The sequence below is a fragment of the Arvicanthis niloticus genome, unplaced genomic scaffold, assembly GCF_011762505.2.
Source record: "Arvicanthis niloticus isolate mArvNil1 unplaced genomic scaffold, mArvNil1.pat.X pat_scaffold_299_arrow_ctg1, whole genome shotgun sequence".
NCBI classification, from domain to species: domain Eukaryota; kingdom Metazoa; phylum Chordata; class Mammalia; order Rodentia; family Muridae; genus Arvicanthis; species Arvicanthis niloticus.
The window spans coordinates 73,021-92,157 of record NW_023045957.1 but is presented as its reverse complement, the minus strand read 5'-3'; the positions used below and the strand labels follow the sequence as shown (position 1 = coordinate 92,157).

The 19,137-nt window shown below is 45.8% G+C and overlaps 1 protein-coding gene across 1 annotated transcript in view; it reads right to left on the bottom strand.

Annotated features, from left to right (window-relative positions):
* Positions 1-4,057: 4,057 nt before the first annotated feature.
* Positions 4,058-19,137, bottom strand: part of LOC117701885 (polyphosphoinositide phosphatase-like) — a 50,462-nt gene continuing 35,382 nt past the window's right edge. Inside the window, 10 exon segments of the mRNA XM_034493290.2 lie at positions 4,058-4,323; positions 6,169-6,335; positions 7,652-7,758; positions 7,761-7,802; positions 8,926-8,971; positions 10,622-10,738; positions 11,747-11,880; positions 15,927-16,024; positions 16,400-16,562; positions 17,978-18,078. Coding sequence (XP_034349181.1) covers positions 4,058-4,323; positions 6,169-6,335; positions 7,652-7,758; positions 7,761-7,802; positions 8,926-8,971; positions 10,622-10,738; positions 11,747-11,880; positions 15,927-16,024; positions 16,400-16,562; positions 17,978-18,078 — 1,241 coding nt within the window.

Here is a 19,137-nt window from a genome sequence, read left to right as displayed (position 1 = left end):
GACCAATGACTCACTGCAATGAACATTTCAAAGTAAAGCTGTTTGGGCAAGGATAGACTGAATAGCATGCTGTCCACGTTGTCCACGGTAAGATCTCTTTTTTGTTTTGTTTTCATTTATTTATTTATGTATTTTTTTTTTAATTTTTATTTTTCATTCTCTTTTCGGGGGAGTTGTTGCAAGGGCAGAGGGCAGCTATGAAAGGATGAGAAGGTGAGTGAGATTAAGGTACATGATGTGAAATTCACAAAGAATCAATAAAAAAAAAAAAAATCCTCAGCATGAGCAATTCCTCTGGGAAAAATAAGTAAACCATGCTGCCTATGAACAGCAGGCGGAGATAGTCGTCATAGAGATGAGTCAGGGCCATCGCAGCTCCTGAGAGGTGCACACACTGCTGTGGGGAGGGCCCAGGGTACAGCTCAGTAGCAAAATACTTATTTGGCATGCAAAGCCCTGGATTTGATCCCACTGTGAAATGTGGGGAGGGGAGGGAGGCCAAAGGAGGGGAGGGAAGAGGAAAGAAGGGGAGGGGACAGACAGGAGGGCAGAAGAGGGGAGGGAAGGGGAGGAAATAACAGAAGGATTCCATTTGTATTTAGGACAGAGAGTCAACACGGTTTGCTAGCACAGGAGACGGGCAAAGATGGCTGATAAGGAACCTGAAGGATTCAAGGATGGTTCTTAGGTGTGAAGTGGAAAAAATGAGTGGAGAAACAGGTTAAAGATAACTAAGAGTTTCTGGCTCAGAAATGGTACATTTGAGGGATGATTGTGTGTGGCTGGTATGTGTGTGTGTGTGTGTGTGTGTGTGTGTGTGTGTGTGTGTGTGTGTGTAGTGGGTATGTAATAAGTATGTTGTGTGGGGGGGGTGGTATGTGGGTATGTGGGGAGTGGGGGGGTTGGTATGTAGTGTGAGTGTGTGTTGTTATTATTGTTGTTGTTTGGGAGTTAAGTCCAGGGCCTTACACATGCTGGGCAAGGGCCCTACCGATAAAAGCAAGTCTCTAGCCTTTGTTTCTGTGAGTCAGGGTCTGTAGCTTAACCTGGCTTTAAGCTTGCTGTGTAGTCCAAACTGGCCTTGAACTCAAGATCGTTCTGCCTTAGCTTCCCAAGTGCTGGGATTGCAGCACACCCTACCAAGCACTCTTATGCTGAGCCTCAGATGTATTAGAAATATACGGTAGGAAGAGAATAATCTGGACCTAACACCTTGGTTCCCTAGTGTCTTACCTAGGAATATTTTACATTGCATTGTAAAAAGGTATTTTGCAAATATAACTGAATTGCTCATAACAACTTCAAGATAACAGGGAAATTACACTGAATCATCTGTAGTTATGTGAATCCTTTAAAGGCAGAAGAAGAAGGCAAAGGGGATCGTATAGAAATCTGAAAGACAAAATGGGTTCAACTTGCCAATGAGGGTTATAAAACAGAACAAGTCACAAGTCGCCTCTGGAATCACAGTCAGCTGCCCATGAGAACACGGGGCCTCAGTCCCACAACTGCATGGAATTCTGTCCCAGCAGGAAAGAGCCGGGAAGCCTGTACGTAACACCGGGGTTACCTGACATGCTGACTTTATTTTCATTTCGGCTTTCTCAGTAGAGAACACAAGTTGAATATGGCCATGGTTAATTACTATGGAAAAAGGATGCAGAATTCTACAGGAGGGTGAAGTCGGCATGCACGTGTGTCTGATTATAAAATATCTGAGGACACCCCTAGGGTAAAAGTACAGAAGAAGAAGAAGAGAGGATGGAGATTTAGAAATAGAGCAGCCATCCAGAGTCTGTCAAGATAGTGCAGGGGTTGTGGGAAAGAGGAAATGTTGCCCAGAGCAAAGTTGAATGGGTAAGAGGGAGGCAGAAAGAACCGAGGAATACGGCAACATGGAAACTGCGGGCAACCTGACAGGTACAAGAAGGCCTGCTCAGGCAGGCAGAGAGCCTGGGCTGTAGCAGAAGGGAGACATGGGGTTAGAGAGAGATGGGAGGCTGGATAGAAACACTCCTGTGCTTTAGTCAACAGAAGGGATGGAGAAGACAGAGAAACTGTGTGCAGGAACAAGGGAATATCATAGGAACGCAAGAGCAGCGTGCTACTCGGAACAGAGCAGAGGGCAGAAAAACAACGCAAGGCAGTCTCTGCGCAGATATGCACGGTTTCTGCATTTGCAGGGAAGGGAAGTTCCCTTCCATGACTTTGATTTTCTCAGTGAAGCATGAACCACTGTCAGTGGCTGGGGTTCAGGTTCTCAGAGGAGAGGACAAAGCATGGGGCAGCCATTCTGGGGAGCTGGAGAATGGTTGCACTAGGGAATAGTGTCACAAGACTGCCATACTGTCTGCAGTGTGCTTCACCCAACCTGGACTGCAAGAGACAACTTAGAGCTTCCCCTGTCATGTCTACCTGCTGTGGTGGCACAAGGGGTGGCGAGACTTGGCTTTACCAGAGTTGTCAATGGCTTTCCAGATGCAAGAGGACATCTTTGCAATAGGGTTTACTCACTGCTGTCATGAGGATGACCTCGGAAGGTCATCTCACTATCTGTGATAAGCGGAAGTGTTCTCCTCAAATGCCCCTGCATGTTCCCTTCTAGAGGTAAGCCGAAAAGGTACGTGGTGGGTACCTGCAGAGCACCTCCTGGCACTGGGGAAATCAGCTCAGTATTGTCTTCGATAGTCACCTCTCTACCTGTGGGCAAGCATGGCGCTCTTTACTTGGTGAGCATGCAGTTTACTTTTTGAAATCTGTTTGAAGAGGATATGGTCCACTTCTATGCATTCACTACATTTAAATCATACATATGTGTTGTGTGTGTGCATGCATGTGTGCATGTGTGCGTGTGTATGTGTGTGTGTTCTATTGTTACTACAGCAGGCAGTCTGGTTTTTTTCCCCTTATAATAGGATTTAAAATCAAGATGCAGAAGCAAAAAAAAAAAAAATACAGGCTTAGTAAAATTTAAATATTAAAAAAAGCGGGGTCAGGGGACAGTTTCTCAGGGAATTAAGGTTCTTCCTGGCATCTAAGGTGAGTATCTAGGCAACTGTGCCTTTCCAGTACAGCACCCTCCACATGCTTGGGAAACTTGTCAGGCTGGAACCCGGCAGATGCTCTCTAGAGACAAAGCCCTGAGCACACTGACATGTGAAGCCTCAAGAACTGTTGCATGTGCTTGCATGCGTGTACATGTGTGTATTTTGAGATAGGCCATGCTATGTTTCCCGGGCTGCATTCAGATTCATAGGTTTGAGCTGTCTTTCTACCTCAGCTTCCCAACTAGGACCACTGACCTGAATAACAGTATCTAGCTTTAAGAACTATTTTTAAAATGGGTCCCAACAAGAGGTCCAAAGAGAGGTTCATAGGGCGACCGTCTGTCAATACAAACAGGGCGAAATTCCCAATCACTTAATTTCAGTACTTTAGGGTGAAATTCCCAGTCACTTAATTTCAGTACTTTCATTCAGGGTCTTAATCCTAAATATCTTCCTGCTCAGCCCAGAGGTATCACATAGGACTGGTTTGACATCAGAAAATCATCCTATATAGTCAGCATTATGTAATGCTCAGGACAAAGTAAGGTGCACACCCCCAGTGACACCACGCATCTTAAAATAAAGATGTGTTACAGCCTCGTTACTCACACAGCCTTTCATAAACATCTCAGTTTGCATAACTTGGCTGTGTACTTTTCATCCGTACACACTGATCTCCGGCACCAGCGTTACCTTCTAAAACTGTGCCTTTCTTTCTAAATCATCTACAGAACTACACTCATTTCTGTCTTCTACTCCTACAAAACAGCCTTGGTCCTTAAGTGTCAATCATGATCGCCTTTGCAAGGGCAATGGTGACAGGAGAGGGTGGGAGGGTAGACGGACACTGCTTCTCTAAGGGCAGTCCTCAAGCTTTATCATGGAGACACGTACCCAGGAGTCTGTCCCTGTGCTGACACTTGCAGTCTCCACAGGGATCCAGAAGGCTGAACCCCACAACGCCAGGGACATGATCATGCTCAGAAATAACCTTTGTAGATATAATCATATTAAGATGCAATCACACTGGGGTACACCGGGCTCTTGATCCAGTCAGGCTGGCTGGTGTCCTCATAGGAAAAGGAAAGGGAAACACGGAAGAGAACGTCATGAAGACAGACCTCAACACAAGGAGTAAAGCGTGAGGCGCACCACTGTGCCAGTCCACAGACACAAGGCTGCCGGCCACCAGCAGACAGAAGCAAGGGAGGGTCCTCGTCCATGGCTTTCAGTGGGAACTGTCCTGCTGACACTGTTAGACTTCCGGCATCCACAACTAGAAGACAGTGTCTGCTGGTCATGCTAGCACTTTAGTTGTGTGCACAGGACTTGTGGTTTGCCTCTGGTCAGTGGGCTCTGGCATGCAGTAGGATGTCATTCTTGGGATTATGTGACCTATGGGAGACTGTCCTGCCAGCAGACTCACTAACAGGCTCTTTCCAGAGCCATTTGTAAAGCAGCAAGCGTCCTGCATCCTACAGGTCAGAACTGGATTCTGTCAACAAACACATGGGCTCGGAGGTGGCCTCTTTCCTAGCTAGAGCTTCAAATGAGATGGCCTGGTTAATATCCTAACTACAGCCTTCACAGTCTAAGCAGGACACCCCACCCCCCACCGCCACAACTGTGCCTGGACCACTGACCACAAACACTGTGGAAATGCTAGCATGCTCCCTTACGTTGCCCTGTCTCTTTGTTGCATACAAACAGAGCCATACCTGACTCACTTCCATCTGCTCAGGACCTCAAACATTGAAAATAAATGTTGATGCCCAGGGATGTTTCTCAGGCTCCTATCGCTCGGGACTTTCTTACAACTTCCTTGGTTCGAGCACCTGGATCTTTTTACTTGAGAGAAGGCTTCCAGTTCTACCGCCAGATCCTTGGCTGTCAGGGCCTCTTGGTCCTCCAGGGAAACTCAACTAGCTAGGGCCCAGCCAACCCAATGCTGACAGCCTGTTTCTAGAAGGCTCCATCTGGAGCCATTTAAACACTCCTTTCCCGTAAGGTTTACTCTAAGTCTGCAGACAGTCTCAGCATATAGCACTCTTCTCAGCCATCCCTCTGCTGTAGAGCTAATGTATAGCCATCTATAGTGAGCACATGGGATCCCTCCAAAGGCAGCACCTAGAGCCCGTTTGAAGCCTTTCTCTCTATTCACTTGAGGTAAAGAACTGGGAGGGAGGCCTAGGGAGCAACAGCAGTTCATCCCAGAGAACAACTTCACCTCCTCCCACAGACCCTGAGGAAATCTCATAGGATCAGCCACTGGGCTCTTCCTGGAGGAATTCTGTGTATGGAAACGTGTCTCATAATTGCTTCAGCCTGTGACATGCGTTATGTATGCTGACAATGGCATCTGAATGTAGGCAGGAGATGGGCCACTGGAGACCTGTACTCGAATGATTTAGTACTTGCAGGTCACAGATGTGTGACTAGGTGAGTAATCCCACGCTAATGTCATTATTCATTTCTAGCTGACATTTTTAAATTGAGTAACACACTCATAAATAACTACCAAGATGTTAACCCCTGTTTGAAAAAAATGATTTAACGCTTTTTTGAATTTCTACGTTCAGAAACAGAAGGAGAAAGACACGAGGAGGAAGAGTCTAGAAGCCCAACCACATCCCATCACATTAAACCATGCAACTCTGAGTGGCGGAGAGCAACGGTGGCCTACTTTAGAACACAGAATTTGGGCACAGTAACCGTTGGCAGACTGCTTGCCCAGCATGCACAGACTTTTGTTTTTAATCCTCAGCACCTTACACATCAGGCACAGTGAGGGCCCCCCTGCAATCCCAGCATTCAGGAAGATCGGAAGTTCAAGGTCATCCTCCGATACTCAGCATGAGTGAGACCAACCCGGGATATGTGAAACCAGTCTCAAAAAGTATCCGAATGTTTATTTATTCCTGAATTAAATAGTTTTTGAGTACCTTCTAAGTCACAAAGTCCATTTTATTTAAATCTATAAATAATGAAAACCTTATTTAAATAAAGAGCTAAAAAGAGAAGCATCCATGTACCAGAAGAAAGCCAGCCGTAGTGTGAGTGGCAGGACCGGCCCCTGCCAGCTGTAGTGTGGGTGGCAGGACCGCCCCTGCCAGGGACTTACCTGAGAAGGCGTTGCTGTAGTACCTGGACAGCGTCTGCATGATGTCCTTGGAGTGCTGGGTCCACGGCGCTATCTTTCTGTAGGTCTTTACCCGGTGAACCAGCTGAGAGCCCCCGTACTGCAGGGAAAGGGTGTCTCCATGGTCTTCATAGAGCTCCTCAAATAACCTACACAGAAGGGAAACACATGCTATACAATGTTGTCACCAAGTCTGGTGACTCAGATCCATAATCCCAGCTACCAAGGAGGATGGATAAGCCAGGAGAATCACAAGTTCAAGGCCTGCTTGTGCGTGAATTCAAAGGCAGCCTGAGCAAGCTGGTAAGACTCTGTCCCAGAATGTAAAATGGAGAGAGGGACTGGGCAGAACTCAGCGACAGAGCATGCGCCCTGGGGACAGTCCCATTACCAAGAAAATTAACCCAAATGATTGCACAAGTCGTCCAGAGGGCCAGACTTGGGGAAAAGAATCCTTAATTGAACCCTTCTGAATCTTTCCTGTGAGTCTTTAGAGGCTTGAAATGAGTGTAAATGCAAAACGCATTGTTTCATACAGAAAACTCTAATGAGAAAATGAGGCACCAAAAATGTAACTAAAGCTGGACCAAGCTGGTTCTAGCCATGTCCGAAGCACTCCAGTCGCCTACAGTCTGCCGGGGCAACTCACTTCCCATGACACTATTCGGTTCCTCTGATTGTTGCTAAACACATGGTCTTGTTACAGACAGTGCCATGCTCTGTTTGGGCCACTGTAACAGCGTAGCCTAGACAAGGTGGCTTATAACCAAGAAACCTTTATTTCTCGTGGTTCTGGGAGCTACAACGTCTAAGACAAAGGCATCTACAGAGTCACTGCCTGGAAAAGGCCCTTCAGGTCATAGGCCAGGTCACCTTGCTTTGTCCTCAAATAAGGAAGAGACTCACAGACAGCCCTTAGTGACATTTATACGCCGCTAATCCCAGGGACAGGGATTCTGCCCTTAGATCTAAGCAAGTCCCAAAGAGCCCACCCCCTGATACTACCACTTTTGGGGTGAGGATTTCAACAAGGACCTAAGGGTGACAGGAACATTCTGACCCCAGCAGACAGGCAAGCCATATGTTTTCTCTTTTCACAGAGCTGACAGACAGTCCCGAGTGAAGAATCTCTTACACGCTTTGTACGCTTAGTTCACATGTGTACAGAAGCTTACCATCTATCAGTGCCGTTTGGGTTTTAATTTAACCTATTAGTTTGTAGATGTACTTTGAATTTATCTTTAAAAAAAAAAAACAGTGTTTAATGACAACACAAGCAAACAACACAATACCCAATGGCAGTAATATACAAACCACACGGTAGAAATATAGAAGTAACTTGAATATTGTCCATTTAGGAGCCATAAACCTTTAAGAAGCTGAAAGTAGAACCAGTTATAAAATCCCGTAAGTCGAGTCTGCCTTTGTCAGTGCTGCCTTTCAAATGGCAGCAGACAAGCATTACCTCACTGCGTCCGTATCGAACTGCAGGTTGGGCTTGTCAATCAGTCCTAAGGAATAGAGCTGGTAAGCCAGGGCGCACTTGCCCACCATGAAACTGCGCCGTGTTGGTGGCGATCCAAACAGTCCACGCAGTTGGTTCGAAGGATGCCGGTCTACAAAGAACACGGGGAGGTTTTCAGGTCACTGTTCAGACACCTGGACTACTTCCAACCCCAGGGAAACTCCTCCCTTAAGGGACAGAGCAAACGCTGTGGGAGCTAATCCTGAACAAGTTTCACATCTGGCAAAGTTCAGCATTTAAAATCACAAAGAACAATTTGCTAAATCATATAAGGTTATATTTACTTTTCACTTAATGTTACTCTGACAGCATCACTAAACCCAATCTATATTTGAATTTACTTTGAAGGCTCAACAGGATAAAGCAAACAGCTAATATTTTCTATATTATCTAATTAGTCAAATATCGATTTTTTTATCTGATATTGCTCCTTCATTATACAAACCAACTATTTAGTGGTTAACGCTGTGCGTGTGTGTGTGTGTGTGTGTGTGTGTGTTTGTGTGTGTTCCTGTATGTGCTAGTGCCCATAAAAGTCAAAGATGGTGTCAGTCTCCCTGAAGCAGAGTCACCCGGCAGAAGGGTGGAATGGGACGGGACGAGTGCTGGGAACCAAGCTTGGGTCCTTTGAAAGAGCAGAGTGCCCTCATTCCAGTCACCAGCTATACCACGCTTAAAACAAAGCTAACAAGTGTAACGCACACTAGTTTGCTTTACAAAACCAATCTAACCTATTATTTCCATATATCCTTGTTTTTAACTTCCAGTAATAAAAATTTATATGTAGAAAAATGTATAAGCTATATAGTATCTGCTATATATATTTATATAAGATTTAAAACACTAGCAAGAAAACTTTTAAAAACCATTTTCAAGTTATTAATAATTTTGCATCAAATACATCTTCATGTTTGCTAATAGAAAACATTACAAAAAATGAACTGAGTACGGCAGCGGACACCTATAATCCCAGCACATGGGAAGCAAACACAGGCAGGTTCTCTGTGAGTTCAAGGAAAGCCTGATCTACAGAGTGAGCATCTGGCTAGCCTGGGCTGCATAGTGAGAGCCTGTCTCAAATAAAACAAAACAAGCGAAACATCACCAAGTCCTCAACCCCTAAAACAGTGCACACCATGGACACGGATTGTATTCATTATGAATATAATAGTATCCACACCTGGTACTCATTATGAATATAATAGTATCCATACCTGGAGCCGACCAGTGGGAATCACGTGACCTCCTAGTTCGTTCCACCTGTGGGTAAAAACAGACACTTTACATTCCGTTGTCTTCCAGTGCTGGGAACTAAACCCAGCCCTGGGCTCCCTGAGCACATGCACTACGACTAAGCCACACCCCAACCCTGTTTTCTATTTTTAAAAGGGGGCAGGGTTGATATGATATATATACGTGTGTGTGTGTGTGTGTGTGTATATATATATATACATATATATATATATATATGTATATATATATATACGTATATATATACACACACGTGTATATATATATATGTAGATTCTAAGAGCTACAGCAATAGAAGGGAAGCTGTCTGACGTCAGATAGTTCTGCACTCTTGCTCTGTTCAGTGTGAATAACTGAGACAGTCAGTCACCATACTCAAAGCAAGCTGGGGTTGGAGTCATCGTAAGGTGCCAGTGTCCCTCTTGGACACCCTCTCTGTGTTCTACCAGACTGCCTTGGCTTTCCTTCAAGCCCGTATCTTTCTCCAGTCTCTGTAACCATGGACAATTGCAGGTGTAAGACCTTCTACAGCTTTGTCTTCTCCCTGTACCTTATGATTCCCTGGAATGCAAATCCTGCCAACTATAGCAGAAGGCGTCTTGCAAACGTAGACACTAGGTTTGCTGAGGTCTTACTCCACACCGGAGTTACTATGCTGACTGAGATCAAATGCTGGGAATACGCGGACACTGGTTCCTTCACATGTCAATAAGGAATGCATCCTTTCTGGAAGCCGCCAAGAAACAAGCAGTGAGCAAATCACTGTGGCATGTTGCCAGAGTCTACATTCATGAAAGTATCCACTGTCAATCAGAAAGACCTCCCTGGTCTACTATGTGGCAAACAAGGAGTTCACTACAGACAAGTCTACTTTACACACATACTGTAACGCTTCTTCCACAAAGTGAATGAAAGACTCCTGTGGCTTCCAATGGAAAGCCGCCACAGGAGTTCCCAAGCACACAGGGAATGTTCCTGCAGTCTCCTCAACAGCCTCCCTACCCCTGTTCATCCATCCTTCCGTCCTCTACTTAGCACAGACTTCCAGTACTTATAATATTTTATTTTACAGTGTGTGCATGTGCACACCTGTGTGTGTGTGTGTGTGTGTGTGTGTGTGTGCCCGTGTGTGCACTCGTGAGCTGCAAGCATTTGGAATGTGACTCTCTGCTTCCTAATGCTGGAGTCACAGGCACACACAGTCATGCCCAGGCTCTCACATGGGTGCTGGCCATCCTCATGCTTGCAAGGTGAGTGCTGTCACTCACTAAGTCGTGTCCCTAACTCCTAGAATGTCTGTACATAAGAACAAATATCTTGACTTACGTTTTCTTTGTGTATGTGGTAATGGTGTGGGGCGTGGGGCGCTTCTGTACCTCACAGTACCCAATACAAAGTCAAAGGGTGGCATGCGGGAGTCATCTCTCTCCTAATATATGGGAACTTGGGATTCAGGCTAGGAGGAAGAAGCCTTTAACTGCTGAGCCATCCTGCCCCGGGATTTGCCTATCTCTGCCTCCTCAGTGCTGGGACGACAAGCACAGGCCACACCCTGGCTTTCTGGTGTGGGTTCCAGGGGTTGAACTGGGGTCTCCAAGCTGGTACAGCAAATGCTCGTCTCCCCATCTCTCGTGCTAAGATTTTAAGCGTCATACATACTTCTCGTCCGGCCGTAAAATGCTGCAGTAAGAATCAGGGCGGTTCACAAAGAATCCAGTCTTCTTTACCACGCTTTCTGCAATCACATTCAGCCGGTCGAGAACGTTGCACAGCTTACTGAGCGGGGAAGGCGGAAGAGGGAGAACTTAGGTGTCCGTGCATATTTACTCTTCCATCTAAGCAAACAGCATCAACAGAAATGATGCTTGGGGACTTGACTGTTTTAATCTTGTGGTTTATGTAACAGAAACATGGAAATAATTAAGCTGGAAATATAATGTGTACTCAATAACTAACAAGCCAATTAGATATCAAATACCAGCATACTCCTCAATCTTGGCACCCAACGTTCCTGTGAGCCTGTCCCTCCTCAGTAGCTGTCAGTCAAACCCTACATAACCAGGCAAGGACCACGCACAGTGCAGTAGCAGGGGAAGAAAAATGGAAACATACGATAACATGACTGTTTCAACAACTTAACTAACATGTTCCAGGACATGGGTGCACTTGTGTGTGCCTGGCGTACTAATTCCATAAAAAGATTCAGGGGGAAGAAACACAACACGTACAAAACAATACAGTGACAGTAAATAAACCCGCAGCTTCTGCAACGCGAGGTACACTCGGAGAAGACAGTACAAGGCTCAGTGGGAAAGGGTTTCTTAGAAGAGATTAGTTTTGAACCAAATCTTGGAGGTTAAGGGAGGAAACATGGGACAGGGTAGCGGTGGAGGTGGGTGGCAAGCAACAGGACCACCCTGGGGTGGGGCTAGCTCTGGGAATAAAGCCCAGGTTTTCTCAAATAGATCAGTCCCAAATAAGTTAAGGTTATAACATTCCAGAACCAACCAGCTGATGGGGCTTGAGGCGCACAGTGAGGAGCTAGGACTTCCTATCAACAGAGCTACTGCTGTTCATCTAGGAGACAGATGACCAGAGAGTGGAGAGCAAAACAGAAAATGGCGGCACTGCTGCTGTCAGGAACGGAAGGGAGGAGGTGACAGACTGCGCAGCGGGAAAACCGGACACCTGATGGAGGCACAACGTCCTCACCTAAGTCTCACAAAGGAAACTGAAGGAGCTGCGTCACCCCAGAGGCTCAGCCAGGCTCTGCCGATCTCTCACCTCTTGGTGTACTTGGCCATGTCCCAGGGGATGTAGACAATGGTGTGCTCCGGGGGCAGGAACTGGTTGAGGTAAGTGACTGCAGCCACCAGCTCTTCACTCAGAATCCTCTCGTGCTTCCTCTTCTCTCTCTCCTTTATCAAAAAACATGTGAAACACTTTTTACATCTAAAGTCTTAAATGTGGGGCTGGAGAGCCAGCTCAATGCTTAAGAGCACATATTACTTTTGCAGAGGACACAGGTTCAATTCCCAGCACCCACGTGATGGTTTATAACCGTGCATAACTCCAGTTCCAGGGGAATCTGATGCCCTCTTCTGACCTCTTCGGGCACTAAGTAGACACAGTGCGCAGACATACACGCAGGTAAAACACACATAAGATCAATAAATCTACTCTTAAGAATAGTAAATGTTACTAAAATGAAAACCATATAAATGTAAATTAAGACATCTTCCCTGAGTGACGGCCAGCAGCTCTGAAGAGCCACGAGGCTGGGTTTCCCCCTGCTGAGCTGGCAGCATCCCCAGTATACTCTATACAAGCCTGGCCCACACATCCACAGCCTCTCTAGTAGCAACGCTCACTTATCCAGGACCAGAAGAGAACCCACCACTGCAACCAGACGGTTGCCGGACACAGAGAGAAATCAACATGGTCTGGACAGGCAATCCCTACACAGAAGACTACAGAGTGCTTTTTCAAATGCAACCCACAAAACAACCACGAGGTAGCAGGGCAGGCACTTCACCGGCTTCACACTGTGGCAGAACGGCCTGAGTCCCGCCTCCCAGCCTGCAGCACCTCCTAGGTTACCACACTGCCTCTCACTACTGGAGACTATGCTACCGTGCAGCTCTGGGCTGCTGCCCAGTACCCTTCAGCAAGGCTATCGCATTTCCTTGGGCTAACAGCAGTATATCCCTCACAGCCGTAACGAGGGGTTTAAAGGCAACAAAGCATTTTAAGTTCTTGGCAGAGTCTTCAGTAAAAATTAGTTATTGCTGTTACCTTCATCAGGCCTTCACTTAAAACAAAGAAAAACTGCAGCAGAGACTTAAGAGATGCATAGCACCACTGCTGGTGTCAAAGCCCTCCCGTGCTGATTTCCAACTGTCACCAACTGGAAAATAACCATTGTGGAAACAAACAAGGCTAGTTTTTGCACAGCGGAATAAAACGAATAGAGAAATTATATAAGAATTAAGAATGGAGGGTTAAGGGTCATCCTGTGCGTCAACGGGCCCAGAGAGGGGGTGCCCACAGAGGGAGGGGTTCACAACGGGGCAAATGGGCAAAGGAAAGCCGGAGAAGCGTTTCCTCTCAGCAACATCACACAGTAGCAATGCGACAAGGGACAGCTCCTCCTGCTGTTCTCCTACGGCCACAGACGTTCTTTGAAGGTTTAACCACAGCTTACCAAGACCTCCCTCCAAATGAAAGAAGCAGCAGCTGCTCTATCCTGTTAACAAAACAGCTGAAGACAGGGCTGAGGGTGTGGCTCGGTGGCTGGGCTCTTGCCAGGCATGTGAGAGGTCCTAGGTTCGAGCCTCCTTTTTAGCCAATCAAATGAAACCTCATCACTCTGATGACTCTCTCTCAACAGGTGCACACACACTGCAAGCGTGTGCTATTAGAGTGCATCTCTTTCACGCCTGTCACCCTGCTCTTAATCCCTGCTCTGAGACTCACATCAAAAATCATCCTGCTCGGCCTGCCTTTTACCCATGAGTTCTCCACCATTTCAGAGGTCACGTGAACAAGCTTCAGAGGTCATGTGATCGAGCAGGCTCCTCCTATGAGATCTGTGACAAGTGATGTCTCTGACCACTGCGTTGTGAGGGCAACCATGGCCCAGCTGTTTTCCAACAACTTAGATACTGCTTCTGTCTACTTCAAACCAACTGCAATCTCCGATCCCTTACTTGGGTGTGCGCAAGTATCTGGTGAGTGACCTTTTGACACCAGGAGACCAAAGTCCACCCTCAGAGCACACAGGCACTACTAAATCCTCTGGACTCACAGCCTATGAAGAGCCATGCAATCCAACTGCACAGGTGTAGATCATCAGTGCGTCCACTCTGGGTTACTTTCAATTACCCTTCCTCATGCTTTAGACACCCCATCACCACCTCTTTAACCACAAATACCCTACACCCTAGGCTAAGCAAGGGGGCTCTGGGGCCAGCTCTCCTGTCTCCACATGCTTGGCCACCTTGTAAATAAACGTTTTTGTAAAACTCACTTCAAACTGCATTGGCAGACGGCAGGGAGGCAAAGCAGGCTGAGTTCAGTTACAGGCATTAAGTAGCATTTTTAATGTGTAGAATTAGCACAGAATTCCAAGCACTGTATATATTCAGGGTTCTATTTACAAGAACTTTTCAATTACACTCTATAAAGCAGGAACAAGATCTACTCACCTAGAGTTGGGGATTTGTTCCACTAATAGCTCATTACTCGACACTTTAGTGGGAATTTGCTTGTATACTAATCATCTATACTGACTGGAAAAGCACTCATACTTACCACGGTTTGTACAATACCGGGGGCTGAACCCAGGGCCTCACACATGTAGACAAGTGCTCTTCCACTAAGCCACTTCCACTCCTACCCTCTTTTTACTTTGGGACAGGGTCTCACTAAGTTGCTCAGGTTAGACTAAAATGCACTCTGCTGCATAGGTAGGCCTTAAACTTCTGATCCCCCTGCCTCTGCTTCTGGAATAGCTGGGATGATAGGCCTGTGCCACTAGGCACAGATCAACAAATGTTTTCATTAAAGTTTTCTGCCTTAATTTTCAAACTGTGTACATTACAGCTACTTTTCAATATTGAATCAGAGTTATACATTATCCAGTTCCAACTTACATTACCCGGAGCAGACAGAGATCAAGACATGACTATACAACTTCTGCATTCATGAATAAATATGTGTGGAGTTAGCATCTAAAGACAGTTGTGAATAAAAGACTATATTAATATACGTGATATAGTAAAACCTTTATATTGATGTCTCCGAGGTCTTCTTAGCCACTGGCTGATGTGCTTTTAATCCACTTGGGTTCGATGGACATAAATAAAATTTATTGGGTGATCTTGCCCTCTACCGACCTGCATGTCCAATTATGCACACACCCTGTACGGACCAGTCAGTGTGCTCTGATGGAAAGGTGAGAGACATTACACCACCTTGCCTGAGCTCCTCACAAGCCCACCTGATTCTTGAACCATGTTTCTGAATGAAGCCTTTGGTCCTATTGCTACACTGGTTTGTGGTTCTTGTAGAGTGTCGAGGGAGTGGGCTGTATCAAGGTGAGGATGTGGCCATTTGATCTGCATTTTTTCCTAAGGTGTAGAACTAAGGAATTTAATGCAGATCTAGTTCACACAAGGAAATCAGGAGCCTAGTAGACTAAATCACCCTCTTCCTTCAGAAAGATCTAGTACCGGTTCCCCAAGGCAAGCCCAGAAGAAGTGATGTGGAAGCTAAGACCAAAGAACAAAGCTAAGATGCTCAGACACAGCATGCTGGCACAACAGACACCTCACCTTCTCCTCCTTCTCCTTTGCCTTTTCTCCTTCTCCTTCTCCTTCTCCTCTTCCTCTTCCTCCTCCTCCTCCTCCTTCTCCTTTTCTCCTTCTCCTCCTTCTCCTCCTTCTCCTCCTTCTCCTTCTCCTTCTCCTCCTCCTTCTCTCCTTCTCCTCCTTCTCCTTCTCCTCCTTCTCCTTCTCCTCCTCCTTCTCTCCTTCTCCTCCTTCTCTTCCTCCTCCTCCTCCTCCTCCTCCTTCTCCCCTTCCCCCTCCCCCTCCCCCTCCTCTTCCTCCTTCTCCTTCTCCCTCCTCCCTCTCCCTCCTCTCCCTTTCCCCCTCTCCTCCCTCTCCCCCTCTCCTCCCTCTCCCTTTTCCTCCCTCTCTCCCCCTCTCTTCCCCCTCCCCCTCTCTTCCCTCTCCCTTTCCCTCCCTCTCCCTCCATCTCCCTCCCTCTCCCTCCCTCTCCTTCTCCCTCCTCTCCCTCCTCTCCCTCTCCCCTCCCCTTCCCCTTCCCCCTCCCCCTCCCCTCTCTCCCTCCCATCCTCCATCCCCACCTTCCTCCTTTCCTCTCTTTCTTTTTCTGGTGAAAGCAGAGCATAGCTGGGCCATGCCTTTGGTCGCCAGTGTATCTGATAAGCACATCATACCTTCACTAAGTTCAAGATGATGATGGGAGAGCCAAACCTCTGGAGCATCTGGTCAAAGTGAAGAGCAGCCACATGTGCAAAGGGATCTGCCTGGTCCACTGAGAACAGAAAAGGTGAGTGGAACTGTAAGGCAGAAATAAAACACTCACGGGGTTTTCAAACCATAGAAAAGAAATGCAATTCAACTGATGTAGCACTTTCCTTTCCCAAACTCTCAGGCAGCTCAATGGACACTCACAGCATTAAATCTGAATGAGTCTGCCATTTCTGAAGCAAAATAACACACATTTACTAACAGTTAAAGTTAAGAATGAATTACTGCAGAAAGCTAATAAAAGGTACTCCTCCATATAATCTTGCTCAAAGGACCAACATCTCACCAAAACCCAACCACTGATTAGAGTTATGTGACAGCAGTCATCATCTTGAATGACAGCAGACAAAAGCAACTCCCGGCAGGCTGGCCCACGCACGTGTAATGGGTGGCTTTGGCATCATAGTTGAGATGTCTTGGGACCAGAATAAGGGAACGGATCCTCTAACTTGTACGTAAGAAGAGTAACTGCCTGCGGTAAAAGACATCACAGAGGCATCACAGAGGATCTGCTCGGTCTCCACCTCATTTGCAACGTCACCCTGGAAAGAAAGGCGCAATTAAACATAGCCTGTGCTCTTAGAACGTTTACGTGAAAAACATCAAGTACACAGTGAAATTATAACCTGATTCATCTTAAAATGTGTTTAGAGTACACACTGGAAACGCAGAACCATTAAAACATGATAAAGAAAAGCAAAAAAACATAAAAGTTAATAGGTGTGGATAATCAATAACCCACAGAGAAGCTAAAAAAAAGAGATACAAATAAAAATAAGCTCATAAAATAAAATAATCTTTTAAATAAAAGTTTTAACAAGTTGGGCAATGGTGGTGCACGCCTTTAATCCCAGCACTTGGGAGGCAGAAGCAGTTGGATTTCTGAGTTGGAGGCCAGCCTGGTCTACAGAGTGAGTTCCAGGACAGCCAGGGCTATACAGAGAAACCCTGTCTCGAAAAAACAAAAACAAAAAAACAAAAAAGAAAGAAAGAAAAGAAGATAATAAATTAATAGTCTTGTCTAAAAAAAAAAAAAAATAAGAAAAGCAGAAAACAGACTAGAAGAAAATCAAGTTAACACAAATAGCCAACAGCACTTGACCAGTACACATGGTAGGATGCCAGAGAAAAGAAAAACAATTGTGTTAAATTATGCAGGAGATAAAGAACAAAGAATCTAAAACTTTCACTTCTGAAGACCAAAGTGAAGATCCGAGTAACACTGATAGTAGGAAGGACTCAAGGGGAGAGACCGGAGACTTTGGAGGCCGCATGAGTTACAGAACAGAGGCATATCCAGATATAAGGGATACTTCCAGAAGCACTGAGAACCTGGCTTGGTTATCCTTTCATTATTCAAAAGCAAATAATACAGCCACAACATTTGTCCCATGGCATGCTGTATATTGCCTTCCCGTCATAAATACACTTCCTCTCCTCACTCTTCAGTGGGCGGCTGGATGTTTCGTCCCTACATTTTCCAAGCATTTCAGATATGCCTTACCCTCCAAAACAGTGAACATTTCAAAACTCCATTGCACAGCTCTTTCTAAGATAGTTTACTGCTCAACACATTTGTCGATCGGCCCTTTTTCCTTAAGAGTTTCATATTCTGGAGAGCTATTTATTCTCTTGATAATATCCCGGACTAAAAACACTTCACTTTTTAAATCCACTGGTTAGGGCTGGTGAGATGGCTCAGTGGACAAAAAGGGCACCTGCTGCCAAGCCTGGCAATCTGATTCCATCCTTAGGAGAGAGATGACTGCTGTGAGTTGTCCTTTGGCCACCACATGCCCAGACCCCCCTATGCACACACATGCACATGCGCACGCACAGAGATAAAATACATTCGGATGTTAAGCAGTTAGTTACTTAGAAGTCCGCGGCTTTGTCAACATCAGTGAAGCCGACGTGAAAGGTCACAAAATTACAGCAACGCAGTTGGCCGTCTTACCTCACAGTTTGCACCTCTCTTGAGAAAGCGCGTCCCAGCAAACCGACTGGACCTTCTGGCTATTAGGGTCACATACACTGGTCGTCCATAGATCAAAAGCTCTTAGGAACTACGTTAAAGTGTTTCAGCATTTGTGACTGGACAGAAAGCTACAGGAATCATCATTATCCTTTGTGCATTTAATACATCCTGTCTGATAGCCTTGAGACACTAAAAGCTCCACGGAGAAGGTACTAGCACAGGGCCCAATGGTTCCTCAGGTCTGTCCAGTTCGATGGCAACACCCAACATGCTCAAGCAGTGACTTCTGTGACTCTCCAAGGACGCATACAGGGTACTGTATTATGTCTCTCCTTGTGACCAAGTAAAACTGTTAGAATAACTACTCCTTCCTTATGGAGCCAGGCCTCCCCACAAGGGCGCGAATCCCTGAATGCTAAGGGTAAACTAGGGAAAGAACTGTCAACACTGAGGGAAGACCTGTGTCTCAGACTGCAAAGGTGATCCAAAGTTTAAACCCCGAAGGTGTCGATGTGAGCTGCCTGGCCAGTGTACAGCTTGTCTACGGCATCTAACTTTCTGCGTTATAACCTCACCTACTGAAAATCAATCACAAAGCAGCTATAGGGTGAACAACTGTGGTCTAAAAATCAGAAATGCCTTGAAGTCTGAAATTCCTGAGTGCCACTATGACCCAACAGTGTAAAATCCTTTACCTGGCCTTGTCTTATGGGTCAGTCAAAACATAGGTACCCTAAATACACCACATAAACATGTTCAGCCCCAGGTGTATAGGAAACATAAATAAACTTGAATTCCATCTTCAAGTTATCTAAGGTTTAGGCAAATGGCCTCAAATCTTAAAAAAAAAAAAAAAAAAATCCCAACTCTGAAACGTTTCTAGTTGTAAGCCTGCTGGATAAAATAATCACTAATCTGTTAGGTTGTTGGGAGGATGAGCTGAGGTAATTGGTGTAAAATTTCTGGTGTCTGGCCTGTAGTCAACAGCAATTACTCCCACCACACAGGCGTTCAGAACTCATTTAATGCCTGATCACCAGCAGCCCGGACTCCTCAGTTAGACTAATGAGCTGTAAAAACGATAAAACGATAATCCATGATGCTGTTTACTATTTTAAAAACAAACATTTATTACTATA